Source organism: Podarcis bocagei (genome assembly GCF_964188305.1).
Source record: "Podarcis bocagei genome assembly, chromosome: 9".
Lineage (NCBI taxonomy): Eukaryota > Metazoa > Chordata > Lepidosauria > Squamata > Lacertidae > Podarcis > Podarcis bocagei.
In genome coordinates, this window is record NC_138134.1 from 3,803,449 (window position 1) to 3,820,950 (window position 17,502).

The window sequence follows — 17,502 nt, forward strand, 5'->3', positions numbered from 1 at the left end:
TTATGCAGCACATGCCAGCCATTAGGACCAATGGTTGGGGATGGAGGCCGCCACCATGTTGGGTACTTCAAGCAGAGGGTGCTATGGTATTTGTGTGTGTGTGTGTGGCATGGGATGACATAACAGAGGGAGTTCCCTGTCACCATGCATGGATTGGTTCAGTCCATGCACTGCTAATGTGGGGACAAAATGAGCTTTCTACTCTGTGATTGGCATGTGTTGGCAATGTTGCCATAGATGCAGGGAGAGGACTTGAAGTGTGCCTGCTATGCCCCCTGTAGTCTGTATTGTCATTTTCTTCTTGGAAGCACATAGGATCTTGACTAAGGCTGCAATTTTACACTCACTTACCTTGGAGTAAGCCCCACTGAACTTAATGGAACTCCTTTTACAAGGGTCGCTCATTAAAGATTTCCCCTGACCTACTTCCAGTTATCGTAGGAGGATGAAACTGCACATGTATAATGATACAGCTCTCCATAGGTAGCTCTGAACGCCTAACAGTTTCTCCGTTAATTGTACTAACGTGGAGTAACATCTGATAATGGGCCCAATTGAAGCAGAGCGGTCATCAAGTTCCTGTACTTGAAAGGGCACACACCACGGGAGACGTTCGATGAGATGAAAGGAGCTTATGGGGAGGATGCCCCATTGTATGACGTAGTCAAGCACTGGCATCATTAGTTCAAGTGTGGTCGGACTTCAGTGGAACGGCTCCCATTCCTGGGTGACCACAGTTCGTCATTGATGAAGACACCACCCAGCAAGTGGAGGCTGCCATTTTGGAGGATCGCCACATAACCGTTCACCAATTAGCTGCAGGTGTCAAGATTAGAGTGGGCTCTGTAAAAAAAATCATCCATGATCATTTTCACATGGGAAAGTTGCCCACACGGTGGGTTCCCCGGCTGCTGCTGCCTTTCCAGAAGCAGGAACGAGTCACATGCTCATGGGTTCTTTTGGCCATGTGTCACAAAAACCATGATGACTTCTTCACCAGACTCATTACTCAGGAGGAAACATGAGTCCCTCATTATGACCCAGAGACTAAATCCAGTCCAAACAATGGAAGCACTCTTCCTCATCACGTGTCCAGCCATCAGCGGGCAAGGTCATGTCCATGGTCTTTTGGGACCAATGTGGAGCAGCGAGGATGGATTTCCTGGCAAAGGGTACCACAATTACCGGGACATCCTACGCTTCACTGCTGCAGAAATTGCGGAAGGCCATCAAAATTGAGAGGCGTGGTATACTGACCAAAGGTGTCCACCTCCTGCAGGATAACGCCCTGGTTCACAACTTGCATGCTGCTCAGACAGAAGCATGGTCCCGTGGCTATGAAATTCTCCCAACCTCACATCATGTGACTTCCACCTCTTTCCAACCATGAAGTTATTTTTGAAGGGCAAGCTGATTTCTGAGGTCAAGTCGTGGCTTCGGACGCAACCTGCCGACTTCTGCAGACGAGGTCTCCACAGCTGCATAAAGCGATGGGAGAAGTGTGTGACTCTTCTATGTAGAGATGGACTAATAACTGTGCCAAGTTTCGTTTATTTCAGTACACGGAAAGTACTTCAGGGGAAATCTTTAATGAACGCCCCTCGTATTCTGAGTATATGTGCATAATATTGACATTACATAAGTATAAGTGGCCACTGGTGTATCTGGGATCAAAGGACTGCTCTGCCTAACATGATGATTTTTTTAAAGTAAACGTGAAATAGTTCTGCAGTGCTTTTAAGTGATGCCTTCTCGCTTCTCCAGTCCATGGCTTCCCCTCTGTGCTGGTCTCTTGATTTCTGCCCACTGTTGGCAGCCTTAGAAAGCTCAAAATATGCCTGCTCCATGCTGTGGTCACCACAAGAGGAACTTGCACTTGTCAGAGCCCATTTCCACATTGACTGTCACGGCCTCCGTGCCATGAGAGGGTGGCCTTAATCCGGGCCATGGGTCAGCCCTGGAACCCTTTCTCAATGCCAGATGCGCCGCGCAATGTGCTGAAAGAGAGAAGACTCCTGACCTCGCACTGACAGGCTCAGGCTGGCCGAGGGGAGTTTGTACTCTCCTCCCCCCAGACTCAGACCAAGGACAGGACGGGTCAGCGGTGAATGGAGAATGGAAGGCAGAAGGTTTAGTAGACTCTGGGGTACATGTTTTCCTAGGCGGAATAAGGTAGATCAGAGGGTCACTGCATGGTAGGCAACCCCCCCACCCCAAGAGACTGTTAGTCTCTAGCAGCAAAAACAGCTGAGGGTCTCATGGCTCCTTAAATACTAACAAACCTATTGTTTCTGCATCATTTTTAAAAATAATCCTAACAGGCAGGCAGGCAGCTAAGCTTTCTCGAAGGCATGTGCAGAGTGTTTTCATGAGATGAGTTATTCCAGGCAACTTCTTCTCTTTAGCACTGAGATGATGCTGTGTTTCACTTTTCTCTGTGGGGGCGGCGGTGAGGCTGAACATCGGTTGACTTTAATGGGGGATGCGTCCCATTTCCCTCGGTCAGGTGAAAGATGCTTCTGGCTGCGTTGACAGAGAGAAAGAGAGACAGAAGGATTGATTGATGATGATGATGATGATGATGAACTGAGCCACTTGGAGGCAGTCCGGGTCCAGCCCGCCTTCCTCTCACTCCGAGTCCCGACCCCGCACCCCACCCTCGGGTCTTCGGTGCTCCCAGGAGCTCAGGGATTGCGCATGCTCGCCCGTGGACGGGCGGAACCGCACCGCGAACTCCGAAGCAGCGCGACGTGCAGGGAGGGGGCGAGGCGACCGCGGCAACCCCGACCACCGGCCGAGAAGGAGGCGCCGTCCGGGAGGAGAGCGCGGGCTGGGGAGAGCCTCGTGGGGCCGGGAGAGGGGAAGGCAGCTTGCCTCGCAGCCCCAGCGCCCCCGGCCTCGCTCGCTCGCCCCCAGCCCAGCCCTCCCGCTCGGCCGTCGGGGCGAAGAGCCTCGGGGCCGGCGAGGGCGGGCCAGGGGGAGGCTCCGCGAGGGCGTCGGCATGCGAGCGGCAGAGGAGGAGCGCCGGGCACCTGCCAGGGACGCGGGCAGCGGGCAGCAGCAGGCGCGCCGGCGGAAAGGGGCGCGGGCCGGCGGGCGGCGCGCTCGACGGCGCTGAGGGACGGGCCGGCCCGGGGGAACCGATGGGGCCGAGCGGAGCGCGCTGGAAGAGCCAAGCGGCGCCCTCGGCCGGAGGAGGAGCGGGAGGCGAGCGGCGGCGCCGGTGGCCATGCTGCAGGCGCCCTGGAGCAGGAACGCCACGCTGCGCGGGCAAGCGGGCGCCCCCCCGACGCCGCGCTCGCGCGGGCTGCTTCCCGCCGCCACGGAGCCCGCCGCGGCCGGAGCTCCTCCCGGCGGCCCCGCCAGCGGCGGCGGCGCGCCCATGGTGGCGGCGGGCAGCCTGCTGTCGCTGCTGGTGGTGTGGACCCTCCTGGGGAACGTGCTGGTGTGCGCCGCCATCGTGGGCTCGCGGCACCTGCGCGCCAAGGTCACGCACATCTTCATCGTCTCCTTAGCCGTCTCGGATCTGCTGGTGGCGCTGCTGGTCATGCCCTGGAAGGCGGCGGCCGAGGTGGCGGGCTACTGGCCCTTCGGCGCCTTCTGCAGCGTCTGGGTGGCCTTCGACATCATGTGCTCGACGGCCTCCATCCTCAACCTGTGCGTCATCAGCGTCGACAGGTACTGGGCCATCTCCAGCCCCTTCAGGTACGAGAGGAAGATGACCCCCCGCGTGGCTCTGGCCATGGTGAGCCTGGCCTGGGCGCTCTCCATCCTCATCTCCTTCCTCCCCGTCCAGCTCAACTGGCACAAAGGCCCCGACCCGCGCGCCCCCGGGACCGCCAGCCCCGAGCCGGGGAGCTGGGGCAGCAGCAACAGCACGGCGGCGGCGGCGCCGTCGGAGCAGTGCGACTCCAGCCTGAACCGGACCTACGCCATCTCCTCCTCGCTGATCAGCTTCTACATTCCCGTGGCCATCATGATCGTCACCTACACGCGGATCTACCGGATTGCCCAGGTGCAGATCCGTCGGATCTCGTCGCTGGAGAGGGCGGCCGAGCACGCCGAGAGCTGCCGCAGCGGCGGCGGGGGGCGCCTGGACTGCGCGCACCCTCTGCACCAGCCGCAGCAGCAGCACCACCACTCGGGCCTCAAGTCGTCGCTGCGCAAGGAGACCAAGGTCCTCAAGACGCTCTCGGTCATCATGGGGGTCTTCGTGTGCTGCTGGCTGCCCTTCTTCGTCCTCAACTGCATGGTGCCCTTCTGCGACCGCCCCCCCGGCGACCCCGCCGCCGGCCTGCCCTGCGTCAGCGACACCACCTTCGACGTCTTCGTCTGGTTCGGCTGGGCCAACTCCTCGCTCAACCCCATCATCTACGCCTTCAACGCCGACTTCAGGAAGGTCTTCTCGCGCCTGCTGGGCTGCAGCCGGCCGTGCTCGGGCTCCCCGGGGGAGACGGCCAACCTCAGCCACGAGCTCATCTCTTGCAACCAAGACACTTTCTTCTTCCGCCGGGAAGGCGCCGCCACCGACGCGGACAGGACCCCCAACCTGGGGGGCGGCGGCGGCGGCTGGGGAGGCCCTTTCGACGGCGCGTCCCAGATCTCTCCCGACCCAGAGGGCGCCACCGAGTCGGGCGACTGCGAGGGGGACATTTCGCTGGGCAGAATCTCCCCCCTCACCCCCACGTGTCTACTTTAGACTTCACCCCACTTGGGAAGAGCCTTTAAAAAAGGAATCCTTTGGGCTTGGGGCAGAGCCTAGTTGCGGCTGTCGATTATTCCTCTTGCCATTATTTAATGCTAACCTGCAGGAAGTTCATAAACCAGCAGTGAACTGGGAACAGAGAGAAGAGGAGGCATTCCAGTCTAGTGGACCGTGGGGTGAAAGGCTGGGCTTACAAGGCCGGTCCAGAAGTGCCAAGGGAAACTGACACCAGCGCGTTAAAAGGACAACTGTCCTCTCAGAAGATTGCTGTTTGGCCACAGTTTGGATTTTACTCTGACCAAAGTCGGAAGGTGTCTCAAGCTACTCTTTTTCTGTTGTGTTTCTGCAACTCACACTTTGGTGGTTTTCTGTTTTGGGAAATGGATTTTCTTGCTCCTTCCTGAGAACCAAAAACATCTAAATTATATTGACAACCAGGTTTGAAACTTGCAGAGTTGAATCATTGACAGTTAATTGTCCAGCTGCTACATCTTAGATTGAATCAGGGAGGAAAAAGAGTTTGACACAATACTGGTCCTGAGAAAGTCCCACTGAAATGAAGGCGGTATTGCGCTCAGGAGTGTTCTGGAGCAGCCTCCATTCATTTCAATGGAGGTGGTGCACTTCATTAAGGTGGCAATCCTGCTTTCCTGGGAGAGAGGCCCATCAAATTCAATGGGGCTTACTTCTGAGCTTAGTATTTATTAGGACAATCTTATGCACACTTACCTGGGAATAATTCCTGTTGAATGTGACAGGACTTACAAGTAAGTCTGCAAGGAACACATCACCTCCCTTTGTGCCCAGGAATGTTCTCCTCTATGTGAACTAGCACTCATGTCCAGGAATAAAGCATACAACCTTTTTATATATAAAATAAATGGTAAATTGTCCATTAAGGAAATAAGAATACTACTGAGGCAAATCTGACCTACTCATTTTAGTATTCATACAACGTCAAGGTTCAATATTTATAATAAGAGTGACTTTCAGATGTTACAGCAATTGCTCAGTCATTTTTAGATTTGTAGTGTATATTACTGCTGCATTAATATTTCTCAGAACTATCTAAAGACATGAAAGTCTATAGCCTTTTTGTTTTTTAACATTTTGGCATTTTCATTTTACATTTAGCCCTTAGGAGAGCTCTTAGATGAACTTCTGGCTTTAGGAGGGGCTTATATTCATGTTTTGAGAAACATTATTTCAGAGGGTCTGGTTTTTTTAATGTATTCTATTGATATAAATGTTGGACACATATCAGCCAATATAAAGCACTTCTAAGCCCAACTGAGAGATTTAGGCAGCCACCCCAAACTCCCTTGAAAGTTGTTGTAAGTAAGTATGTATAGGGGTTGTGCTGTTGGGCATGTATTTAATTTTCTTATTAAGATATATGGGAATTAGCAGTTATTAACTTTAGCTGTGTCAGACCCATTATAAACAATTCCAGCATTTTGTGGAATATAATTGGTCTCAAGACCATGAATTAAGGAACAGTTTTTTCTGTACCTCTGTGGGAGTGATTCCTATTACCCACATTCATCGTCAAGTTTCATGGTGCTGTTTTGTGTATATGAATCGTGTTTTATTGTAAGCCACTCTGGAATTGTTTCTAATGGAGAATGTGATCAAAATATTTAAAACAAGTGAGTGAATGATTAAATAAACATTCACACAACTGAGCTGCAATCAGATACATGTTTACTCTGAAGTAAGTTTCACTGTAGGACCACAGTTAAAGGTACTCAGAAGTAACTCTAACTGAAATGAAGAGTTGCGCCCTTCTGAGTGAGATGGTTGTTGGCCCATAAGTGGTATACCAAAGTAGCATGAATGCTGTATATTTTTTTTAAAATAAAATAAAAGCACAATGCCCACTGTTCATTTGCCACTGGAAGTTGTGCTGTGTGTTAATGTGTGTTAAGACTGATTATAAATAAGATTAATCCAACAGTGTTCAAATAGGCAGCAATGACAAACCATATTCTGGAGAATATTTAAAGGTCACAAACCTTTTGTGTCTGCAGCACAATATTTATAGTTTAGTACCAGATACTAGTAATTTATTTTGAGAAAATTAAGTGAGGGAACCAAATGCTGTTGCAGAAATAATAGTCTTGCCTTAAAGCGGCACAAAAATCTTAAGTCATTAATATTACAGTTGTATATCTGCTTATATGGTAATTAGCTGGACTGAATTCATGGTGACAGTGCAAGCCACACTTGTGTACTCAGAAGTAAGTCCTATTGATTTCAATGGAACTTACTCTCAGGTAAAGGTGACCAGGATAAAGGCCTTAAAGTGTGTAACTATTTGTGCAGTATTTTCAGTTTTACTGTCTTTTAAATTTTCATTCCTTATGTGATTCAGAAAACAGTCTTTTTTCCTTTTTTTTTAAAAAAACTGCTCCAAGTAGTTGACGTGCAGGATATATAAAGGTAAAGGTAAAGGGACCCCTGACCATTAGGTCCAGTCATGGCCGACTCTGGGGTTGGGTGCTGGGGTAGCACCCAATCTTGCTTTATTGGCCGAGGGAGCTGGTGTATAGCTTTCAGGTCATGCGGCCAGCATGACTAAGCCGCTTCTGGCGAACCAGAGCAGCGCACAGAAACGCCGTTTACCTTCCCACCGGAGCGGTGCCTATTTATCTACTTGCACTTTGACGTGCTTTCGAACTGCTAGGTGGGCAGGAGCAGGGACAGAGCAATGGAAGTTCACCCTGTTGCAGGGATTACCCGTCGCAGGGATTCGAACCGCTGACCTTCTGATCGGCAAGTCCTAGGCTCTGGTTTAACCCACAGCGCCACCCGCGTCCCTCTGCAGGACATATGCTTTCTGCCAAAGAAGGAAAATGGAAGATATAAAGCTACACAGAACTTTCTGTGAGGCATAATGGCAGATATGTAGCAAGGGATATTTTGAAACCCACATGTATCATATTTTATAAGTCAATATTAAGTGTGCCGCTATCTTGAAGGAAATAGGGGCTGTGAGGATCCTGCTCCCTTGAGAAGGTTCAGGGCCTTTTTAGACCAATATGAGGAACATTCTTTGAGCACCCCACCTGTAGCCATCTTTGAACTTGAGTTACCTCAGTCTAAGCATTTAGCTACTAGGGACGTGGGTGGCGCTGTGGTCTAAACCACTGAGCCTAGGGCTTGCCAATCAAGGTTGGCGGTTCAAATCCCCACGATGGGGGCTCCCTCGGCCAGTAAAGTGAGATGAGCGAGTGAACTTAACTGTCAGGGGTCCTTTACCTTTAGGCTTTTAGCTAACAAGGTATTATTGTTGGGTATAATGCAGAGTGGGAAACTCATCAAAAGATAATGGGGCCTCAGCTTGCCACCCCCCTCTGTAGGGAGATGGAGCACAAAGAGGTGTCCTGGGCCAAACAAGTGAATGTGGGGCTGTACTTTTTTTAAAAAAGGCAGCCACCTCTCTTATGGGCTGGAGGTTCTGCTTAAACGGAGCAGGGAGAGGAGCAATAGCAATGTACTCATGGGGCTCAGAAATGGCATTGTTAGGAACCAGCTCTATGCTTCCTGGGGCAATGACAGCAGTGGGCTGATCCACCCCCTTTGGCACATTTGGCACCTCCCTGGCTCCCCACATGGCTGGCTTCTCTTGGTCCTGCTAGGAGAGATGGCTTTGTGGGTTGGGAGGGGCCTGGGGGGGGGTTCTTGGGGCTCAGTGGCTTGTGCTCCACTCCTCTCCTTCACAGCATTCAAGGTCCCCATTCTAGCAGCAGCAGAGGGCTTGTGTGACTGGCAGACATTCTCCCCTTCCTCCTCTTTCTTTCTCTTGCAATGGCCAAGAGTGGGCTGGCTAGCGGCTGCCTGTTCAGTCTTGATATCCACCCATCCTGGTTCTGGTGGGATGCAAAGAGGTGACATGGTTGGTGGAATAGCACCCTGGGCAGGTCCCTGCATGAGTCTTGGTATAACAGGGCTGGGCTAGGGCTGTAGGAAGAGTCTTGCTGGCCAATGAAGTCCAGCATGTTTCCCAGTGGCCAAGCAGTTGCCTACAGGGCACCAGCAAATGCAAACCAAACACATGCCTTTCTTGCCACAGATATTCAGAGGTCTGCTGGCTCTGACTGTGGAGGGAGCACGTAGCCATTGTAGCTAGAAGCTTTGCTCTCCATCTTTTCTGCTGGAGACACTGCAGAATCACATATAGACTGTAGCATTGCTGAAGCTATGCAGGTGTTGTCTAAGTCAGAAGTTCAGATAGTAGCTAATAAACATGCCCTATTCACCATCATATGCTTTTAATACCCCAATTATCTTACCATTGACCACTGACTATGTCCCACTCCCAATAACTCGTTGAAAATTTCCATTTACCTTCTCCATGCTGTGTTCCCTTTTATAGTAGTTCCCCTCCCTCTGGCTAAAAAGCCAAGAAGGTAAGGGAACTTTCAGTTAAAGGGATGTTAAAAAACTAACTATCCTACAATGTGTTCCCAAGTGTTAAAAACTTGTTTCAGCAGCTGCATTACATGAAACGGCACGAAGCACGTGCTTTGATATGATGCGTCCACTCTTTGTGGAGGGAGTTGAATCCTATAGATTGATAAATCCGGTCTCTCTCTTTTAGAACAGCCCAAACATGCAGCCAAGGCAAGACCTGAGACAAGGAGAGAACCTTGCTTGGATAGGAGCAGCTGCTCAAGGGTGGGGCAGTCCCTAATGAACAGTGACATTCTTAAATTGAGAAAATAATGATGCTGAGGGCCTTTGAATGGATCTGACATACTTCCATGGGAGAGTTACCTCCCATATGTCCTTCTCGACATGTGCATGCTGGCAAGTGGTGATGCACAGGTACGCCCAAGGGACACATGTTGGGATCATTAACTGAGAGCCATGGCCTGCCACGGAAAAACTGGGTCTTCTGAGAGAAGGCCTTAGCAATGAGACAGAGATAGGAGAAGCCACTCTGGTGAACTCCAGATACTGTGGAGGCTGGCCCCGCAAGACTGATGGTGTGATGCTGTGATTGTGAATGGTTGTAAGTTGCCCTGAGTAGTACATAACACGAATGTTTATATATATAAAAAGCAAAAGCAAAATATTTGGAAGGCTGAATAGATCACCCCTGCCCGGTAGATCACACACTGACACTTCCAAAGAACTCCAAAGACTGGTGAGGCAGCAGTTCCCTTTTTTGGACTAGGCTGACTTTTCCCTCAGTGTTGCTTGTTCTGCAATCTGCTTAACAATTTCCCCTTGAAGAGTGATTTCTGCTGCATTGCCAGGAACATGGTCTGCCCTTTTCAGGAACTTTGGATTCTGTTGGCTGATTTCCTGTCTTCCAGGATGGCGGCTGTCTTCGGTGCTGTGGTATCATTTTGCTAGATTATCAACAATTATCACTAGAATTCTTTAAGGGTTCTGAAGTAGGCAGCCCCCAGACCTGGTGGCTTGTTAATCTGGACTGTTAATAAGTCCCAGGATCCAGTTTTTTCTCAAGATGGGTGAGTCACCTCTGGACTGGAAATAAGCAGAGGCATTTTCAAAAAGAAAAGGAAAAAAGGGAGTTGTCTCAGCTCATTTCTGGACCAATTGATGGCTAGACGCTTGCAAACCTCCAGATCCTTTGGTGTCAAATGGATAATCATAACTAATTCAATTAACTACAATGAGTTTCTTCAGTCCAAATCCCATGCCCTCTGATGATTAATATTCCACTACAGTTTTTTTCTAGAGGCACAGACACAGATCTCCTAAGCAATCTCCTAAGCACCATTAATTACTATGCAGACAAATTTTCTCTTTTCTTACCTTCCAGATCAATCAGTTCCTAAGACACTTCATTTCCAACGGATTTCTCTCCCCTCTCCTCTCCAGCTTCCTTGCATGTGCACATGTATGGTACATGCAGTGACAAGCACTTTGATGTGTGCAAATATGGCTCTTTTAGATGTACACATAAACCTGTGCATGTGTGACACGATGTATATGGGGGACTCTTTGGATGAACTTGAGGTGTGTGGCATTTCTTCATATTGTGACTCACCAATGATCTTTGGGAGGAAAAATAATTTCACTGCAATGGCATAATCCGATGATAAAACCTGACTCTTTTAATAAGGGCAGAAACAAGCTTGTTTTAAATACAGATGGCATTAAATGAAAATAGAGCTTTCGCAATGTCCTGTGTTCTCACAAATCACCCACAATGCATAGCCAGCCCAGCTATTTTAAGAGCCTTGTGCTTGTTAAGCACATCTCAGAATAACTAAAGGTAGATTATTCCACATGGGTGGAAAATAACATGAAGAAGAATTCTGCTCAATTATTTTTTAATTGAAAGCATTTTGAGGTAACATGTGCAAATAGAGTTCAAACCAAAGCAACTGCCCTGAGAATTCAAAAATGGGATAAAGTCATTTTTCAAGCACATCCTTTTAGCTTTGAAAAACAGGCTTTAAGGAAAGCATTTTAAAAATATACATACAAGGTCTACCCAAGGCCTGCCCATTTCCATCCACAGTAGCTGACCAGACCAGCAGCTGAATGTAACTGCAATGGGATAACACTGTCCTGATGACAGCAACCGAGTCTGGGGGGATTCTCTCCCCTCCCGATATCTGCTCCCCCTGAGGCAGTTGCCTCACTTTGCTTCCTGGCACAGCCAGTCCTGTCTTCTGTTCTGTCTGAAATGTGGAACTGTGGCTTAGTGTTGTTTCACTAAGCAGGATCTGAAAGCATGGTTTGAGTCTCGTTTCAGATCCTGGTTATTCAATTGAAACTACACCTCAGCCCACTATTTTTCATGTAACAGGAAACTGGTTTAAAGGGACTGAGATTGCAGTCATGTAGTTGTAACCCTAATGGTTGGGGAAGAGAGTGTCTGGGCCTGAACACTCACCCCTAGCTTAAGAAATCAGGAATAAACCATGGTTTATTAAGCCAGAATTGTTGCATCCAGACCAGTTCTGTGTCATCCAGAATCCTGCATCCTGGATCTTCAGGACTTCTTCTGGTTTCTTTGTTGAGTGAATTCACATTTTAAAAATTAAATAAAAAATAAAAATTGCTGTACAGGTAGTGTCAGGTGCAGAAGGGTGAATCTGTGTATACGGAAGCTTCAGAGAAGGAACTGGGATGAAAAAGGAGAAACTGAAATGAGACACAAAATTGGGAATGCACACTTTAGAGTTTCGTAGACTCAAATTACATGTTAAACAGAATCTTGTGATCAGTGGGGAAAGGGTTAGGCAGCCTTTCTCTACTTGCTCTTTATTTGCTCCGACTGCGTATGCTTTCTAAAGATATTTTATTTTAAAAAATCGAAGGCAAGGCAGGCACCCTGCACCACTCAGCAGAGTCCCTGTGCAACTCCTTTGCATTCTGCTGCTTTGGCTGCCTTTCGACAGCTTCATACAGAAAACACACAGAAGGTGAAGGAAAAATCTGGCGTGTTGGCAGGCTTCACAAGTCTGGGTGCAAATAATGATCAGCGCTACTTGTCAGAAAGAACAAAGCACCAAGTGTAACAGTTTCCCTAAATCAATAGGCATTGATGAGTGATATCAAAAGCTTTGAAGAAAATGGCTTCTGCCATATTTATTTGCTGACCTTCAGGAAAGCATCTGTGGGAGATAGTGCAACATCAGATAAAAAAATTTGAGAAACAGAAAGACCAGCTGCACTGTGTGTGTGTGTGTGTGTGTGTGTGTGTATATATGGGGTGTGTGTATGTGTGAGAGAGACTTATTTAGGCCACGTTGATTTATGAAGGCTAAGTATTACTGGTAGGATTACTGGTAGAATTACTGGTAGAATTTTCAGCAGTTCCCCAATCTGTATTTTATGTATTGCAGTGTTATTCTACTGTTGCAGGAAGTGAAAAATAAAATGCTGGTTCAAAGCAAGACTTTCTCTCTTATCTGTTACATAAACATAAGCAGCATAAAGTTTAAGAATCGTAGTTCTTTTCCAGGGTATGGATTTAATTGCATCATGTTAAACATAGGGTTCACATTAATAACATCATACATTTTTTGGGGGGGAGTCACCCCCTCAGTAGCACTTTGGGGGAAATGAAAAGGACAATGACAAGAGAAGGTTTGCCTGACTTCAGGGTGATGTCTACTCGAGGTGAGGGATTGAGCTGTCTCCCCCTTAGCAGCTTTCTTCCCTCTCCCCAGTGACATCCCTCAACTAATTCTTTTAACTAGGAAATTAGCCCCATATTTCAGCTGTGCAACCAGGCCTCTCATCTATAAGATGAAGCAATTTCTTCCCCCACAACCAAGCATAACCTCCTCCAACCCATGTTTTCCTAAATATCATCTCAGCATGTAACAATGACATCTATACATTCAGTACTCTTATTGTTTCACTACTGAGGCTTATGTGGGGAAAGAATCCACGAGGTTAGCTTCCATGGTATCAGTAGTGGGACTTAAAGCATCGACGTGGGCCTGTACAGCAGCTGGTCCAAGATATTTTAGCACCTGAGGTGAACCACGACATGGTGACCCCCTCTCCACCAGGAAATAAGGGGTGAATGAAGATCTACATCAGGAACAAAGGGGGAATAAAGATCTACACTGGGATCTGCTGCCCCTGTGCTTCCTGCTGCCCAAGGCAGCTGCTCAACTTGCCTCATGGGTGGGCTGGCCCTAACAGCAGCTTTCTTCAGCTTGGAGCTTTCCAAGAGATAAACAGCTCAGGACCACAATACCTCAAGGACCACCTCTCCTCATATGAACCAGCCTGGACCCTGTGATAATAATCTGAGGTGCTACATTATGTGCCTCCTCCATAAGAGGAGGACAACATGAGAATGGGCCTTTTCTGTGGTGAAATGCTTTTCCCAGAGAGGCCCACCTGGCACCTTCCTTACATATCTTTAGGAGCAAGGTAAAAATGTTTCTCTATAATCAGGCCTTTGGCAAATTAAGATTTCTTCTGCATAATATATAAGAAAGCCCTGTGTCCTTTGTTTATTTACAAAAAATTAACAAACCAAAGCTTGTCAAAGTCATTGACTGCTAATGGAGCCAAAGGCAGGATTTTGGACCTTCTTTCCACCCTGACACTTCTGGGTATAGGATGGTATATTAATAAATAATAATAATATTATAATCTGATTGGCACCCCTAATTTTAAGGTTCCCCTCCCCCCGGAAGCTTTAAGGTTATGCTCGAAAAGTATGAACAAGAATTATGCACCACATTTCTCATACACAGACACTCATTAGGGAATGAGGATTGGTTCAGACTCTATAGCTGAAAGCCCTATGTCCTTTGTTGCTTTAACAATATAATACAAAAACATTAACAGACCATGGGCAGGCTTTTGGACCTTCTTTCCACCTTAAAATCTGAATGGCACCCCTAGGTTTTGAGTCACCTGAGTTTTCTTGCACATGTCTAGAGTTGCTCCACTGCCCCATCACTGACTTCTTGCCATCACATAGTTTTGTCCTAAGCTTAGTGACTTACCCTCAAACAAATTTCCATAGCGTATTTTGTAAAATTAATGTCTCACAAAGTGGCAGGTCTGAGAGATATAGGCCCAGAAAGTAGCAACCTCATATGTTCAAAAGCATATCAGGTGGTAGGGAAAATGATATTGGCTTATGTTGCTCATTTTTAAAATGAGTACTTTTGCAAAGTGGGCCTTTTGATTTCTGAGAACTACCGGGACTCAGTGTTGTTGCTTCGTGCATTTATAGAATGAGAGAGTTCTGTCGAGTTCATCATCTTTCCAGGTATTTCTTTCAATCATTTCTTGGAACAGCAGTGCGGGGAGAGGAGTGCTTGACTTTCGCTTCCCCTCACAGAATGTCCCCACTGAAGTTGTTTCTCCTTCTCAAAGCTGATCTTCACCTCACTGCTGAGCTTGGCGGCATACAATTCTCTGCATTTCTCTCAACAAGGGCAAATCACTGGAGGGGGGGGGGGATAAGCACCTCACCTCCCAGCACTGTTCCTATACTCGAATCCAGAGTTCCCCACAGCTTTGTTAAAGTTAGAAACATAGGGAAATCTACCCACATTTATTTTGGCCCTCAGCTGATTTTGTCATGTTGGTCAATAGATGGGGAATGCTGAGTCAAAAACTTTAGAACAGTTTATAGATCTGCGTGGAGCACTAGCTGTCTGAAGGAACACAAGGAAAGGAGGACAGCAGCTTTTGATGCTTCTTGGATCTGAGGAAAGATCCTGGAAGGCAAGTTGGAGCCCTGCTATGGCCAGGGATCACTCCCTCCCTCCCGCAGCAGACTGTTTTAAAGCAGGAGGGTCATGGCAAGACCCGTTTCTGTGCTGGCTGCTTAGAATTACTGCCTTGCCTTAGCTGATTGTGTGGAAACTTTAGAGAGCCCCTCCTCCCAAAGGTGTTTTTATTCAGCCTAATTAATGAAGATAATGGCTTTCAAAATGTCATATGTAATAATATCCCCAAAATGTGTTAGCAGTCACATCTAGCAAATCCACCGAAGTAATTCCACAGATTAGTGATCTTATCTTTTCCCACTTTTGCAATGCGTTAGTTTGCAGTCCAATGCAGCACTTAACGTCCTGAATCATAAACCGGGCAGATACCCTATAGATCAGTGAATTTCTAGCAAAAAACTCTTTTCTTCAAATGAGGGACAAAGTTTACAAATGCTGGAATTCTTTTCTTGTTTGGATTAAAATCTGGCCCAGTGAAGAATTAATGGTTTCCCTGGCTGGCTAATGTTTGGTTCTTCTTGTGGGGAATTTGGGAGCGAAAGATGCAGCTGACAGAGCTGTCAGTATACCTCATAATTTTTTTTAAAAAAAAATAATTTTATTAGTATTTTCCACACAACAACAACACGAAAGATATCAAAAGATAACAATACACAACACACAAAAAACAACATCCGAAAACTAAAAAGACAAAACAAAACAAAACAAAAAAACCAAACAAATCCATATCTTACAAATTAATATTATAAACACTAAAACAACAACAACAAGACATTGACTTCCACCAATCCCACAGCACCTCCTTTATCTCTCATTCTGTCTTCCTGTTTTCCTGTTTTCTTTATCCTCTCTATCCTAACCTCTAGATATAAATCCTTCTTTCATGTCCTTTCACTTCACAAGGTTATTCCAGACTCAGCCAGATTTCTGCCCTCGAACCTTGGCTTTTGAGGTATTCATTTAGGCACTCCCATTCTTTTTTTACTTCACTTTTTGGTTTTGGTCTTATTATATCTGTCAATTTGGCTGGTTCTAAGTATTCTGAGAGCTTACGTAGCCACTCTCCCCTAGTGGGTAACTGACTCCCTTTCCAGTATTTAGCCAACAGGATTCTTGCTGCAGACGTTGCGTATAAGAAAAAAATAGTTTTGTCTTTTGGAATATCGTCATTTAAAATTCCTAAAAGGAATGCCTCTGGCCTTTTACTATATGATATTCTTAATATTTTCTTAATTTCTTCGCTTCTCGGCCTTTTGGCTAAGATCAAGTGCAGTATACCTCATATTTAGCTGCCAAGGTCCCTACAAGCATTTCATGTATCTCAAGTTGCAGAAGGTGCCTCTGCATGATTCCCAGCAATTCTGCATTTCCACTATAGCCTCCAGCCCATAATGTTCAGGACAGCACCACCCCAAGCCTCCAGAGAGAATTTCTGGGAGCCCAGGGGGCTGAGGAACTCCTGGAGAAAACTGGTTGCATGAGCGACCTTTTGCTCTCACAACTATATGCTATAAGCCAATGGATGAAAGCTCTTTTCTACTGCCTAAATGCATCAGGAATGCCACAGATAGGAATGCAGTCTTTAAATATTGAAGAGGTAATAAAAATTCATGAGAGTAATTCAGTGAAACTGTGAGAATATCTGAATATATTTTATATATGGCAATCTAAAATAAGCATATATAGAATAAGTCAGGAGTTGTTTCCCCGCCTACAGGCTTTTTATAGAGTCCTAAATGTTTTATGTTGGTAATAGCTATTATTCTACTCTGGACAGTTTGAGGTTTATCTGTTCCTACATTTATGTAAATAGCTCCTGCATACAGTGCAAAATTTTGCTAGTGGATAGAGACTGATTGCCAGGCCAAACGTTTTGCAAGCTGGAATGAGGCACAGAGCGCCCCAGCGAATAACTGATGGTCAAGGGCCCATCTACTTTGATCAACAGCATCCCTTGTGAATTCCAAGAAGACAAGCCCTTCTCAAACATCACCTACAATGCCTGCATTCACTTACCCAAGGCCAGCCTAAGACATTTTGTTTCTGGAGTAAGGTAAAGGACCCCTGGACAGCTCAGTCCAGTGAAAGGCGACTATAGGGTGCAGTGCTCATATTGCTTCAGGACGAAGGAGCCGGCATTTGCCCACAGACAGCTTTCTGGGTCATGTGGCCAGCAGGACTAAACTGCTTCTGGAGCAATGGGACACTGTGAAGGAAACCAAAGCGCATGGAAACGCTGTTTACCTTCCCACTGCAGCGGTACCTATTTATTTACTACACAGGCATGTTTTCAAACTGCTAGGGTGGCAGGAGCTGGGACAGAGCAATGGGAGCTCACCTCGTTATGCAGATTCGAACCTTCCGATCGGCAAGCCCAAGAGGCTCAGTGGTTTAGACCACAGCACCACCCACTCCCTTCTGGAGTGAAGGACAAGGTGGTACCCCCCCCCTTACAAGTACCAAAGCTGACTGGTCTAGCCAGTGCTTTTCCCCCTTAAAAAAATGTCTAGGGGTACTCTCATTTTGACTCAAGAAAATCACCATTTTATAGTTCAAATCGGGAAAAATAAATACAGCAAATGGACAAAAGTACAAAGA

At 47.1% G+C, this 17,502-nt stretch overlaps 1 protein-coding gene and 1 long non-coding RNA gene across 2 annotated transcripts; one reads left to right on the forward strand and one right to left on the reverse strand.

Moving 5' to 3' along the window:
* Window positions 1–3,122: 3,122 nt before the first annotated feature.
* Window positions 3,123–6,599, forward strand: DRD5 (dopamine receptor D5). Its single transcript, XM_081206858.1, has one exon. The coding sequence runs from the start codon at window positions 3,230–3,232 to the stop codon at window positions 4,697–4,699; it is 1,470 nt and encodes a 489-aa protein (XP_081062984.1). The 5' UTR covers window positions 3,123–3,229; the 3' UTR covers window positions 4,700–6,599.
* Window positions 6,600–10,778: 4,179 nt separating this feature from the next.
* On the reverse strand, window positions 10,779–17,122 carry LOC308594691. Its single transcript, XR_014011566.1, has 2 exons — window positions 16,921–17,122; window positions 10,779–11,836 (listed from the first exon to the last, which is right to left on the reverse strand). It is a non-coding gene; the product is annotated as an uncharacterized lncRNA (long non-coding RNA).
* Between the last annotated feature and the right edge of the window lie 380 nt (window positions 17,123–17,502).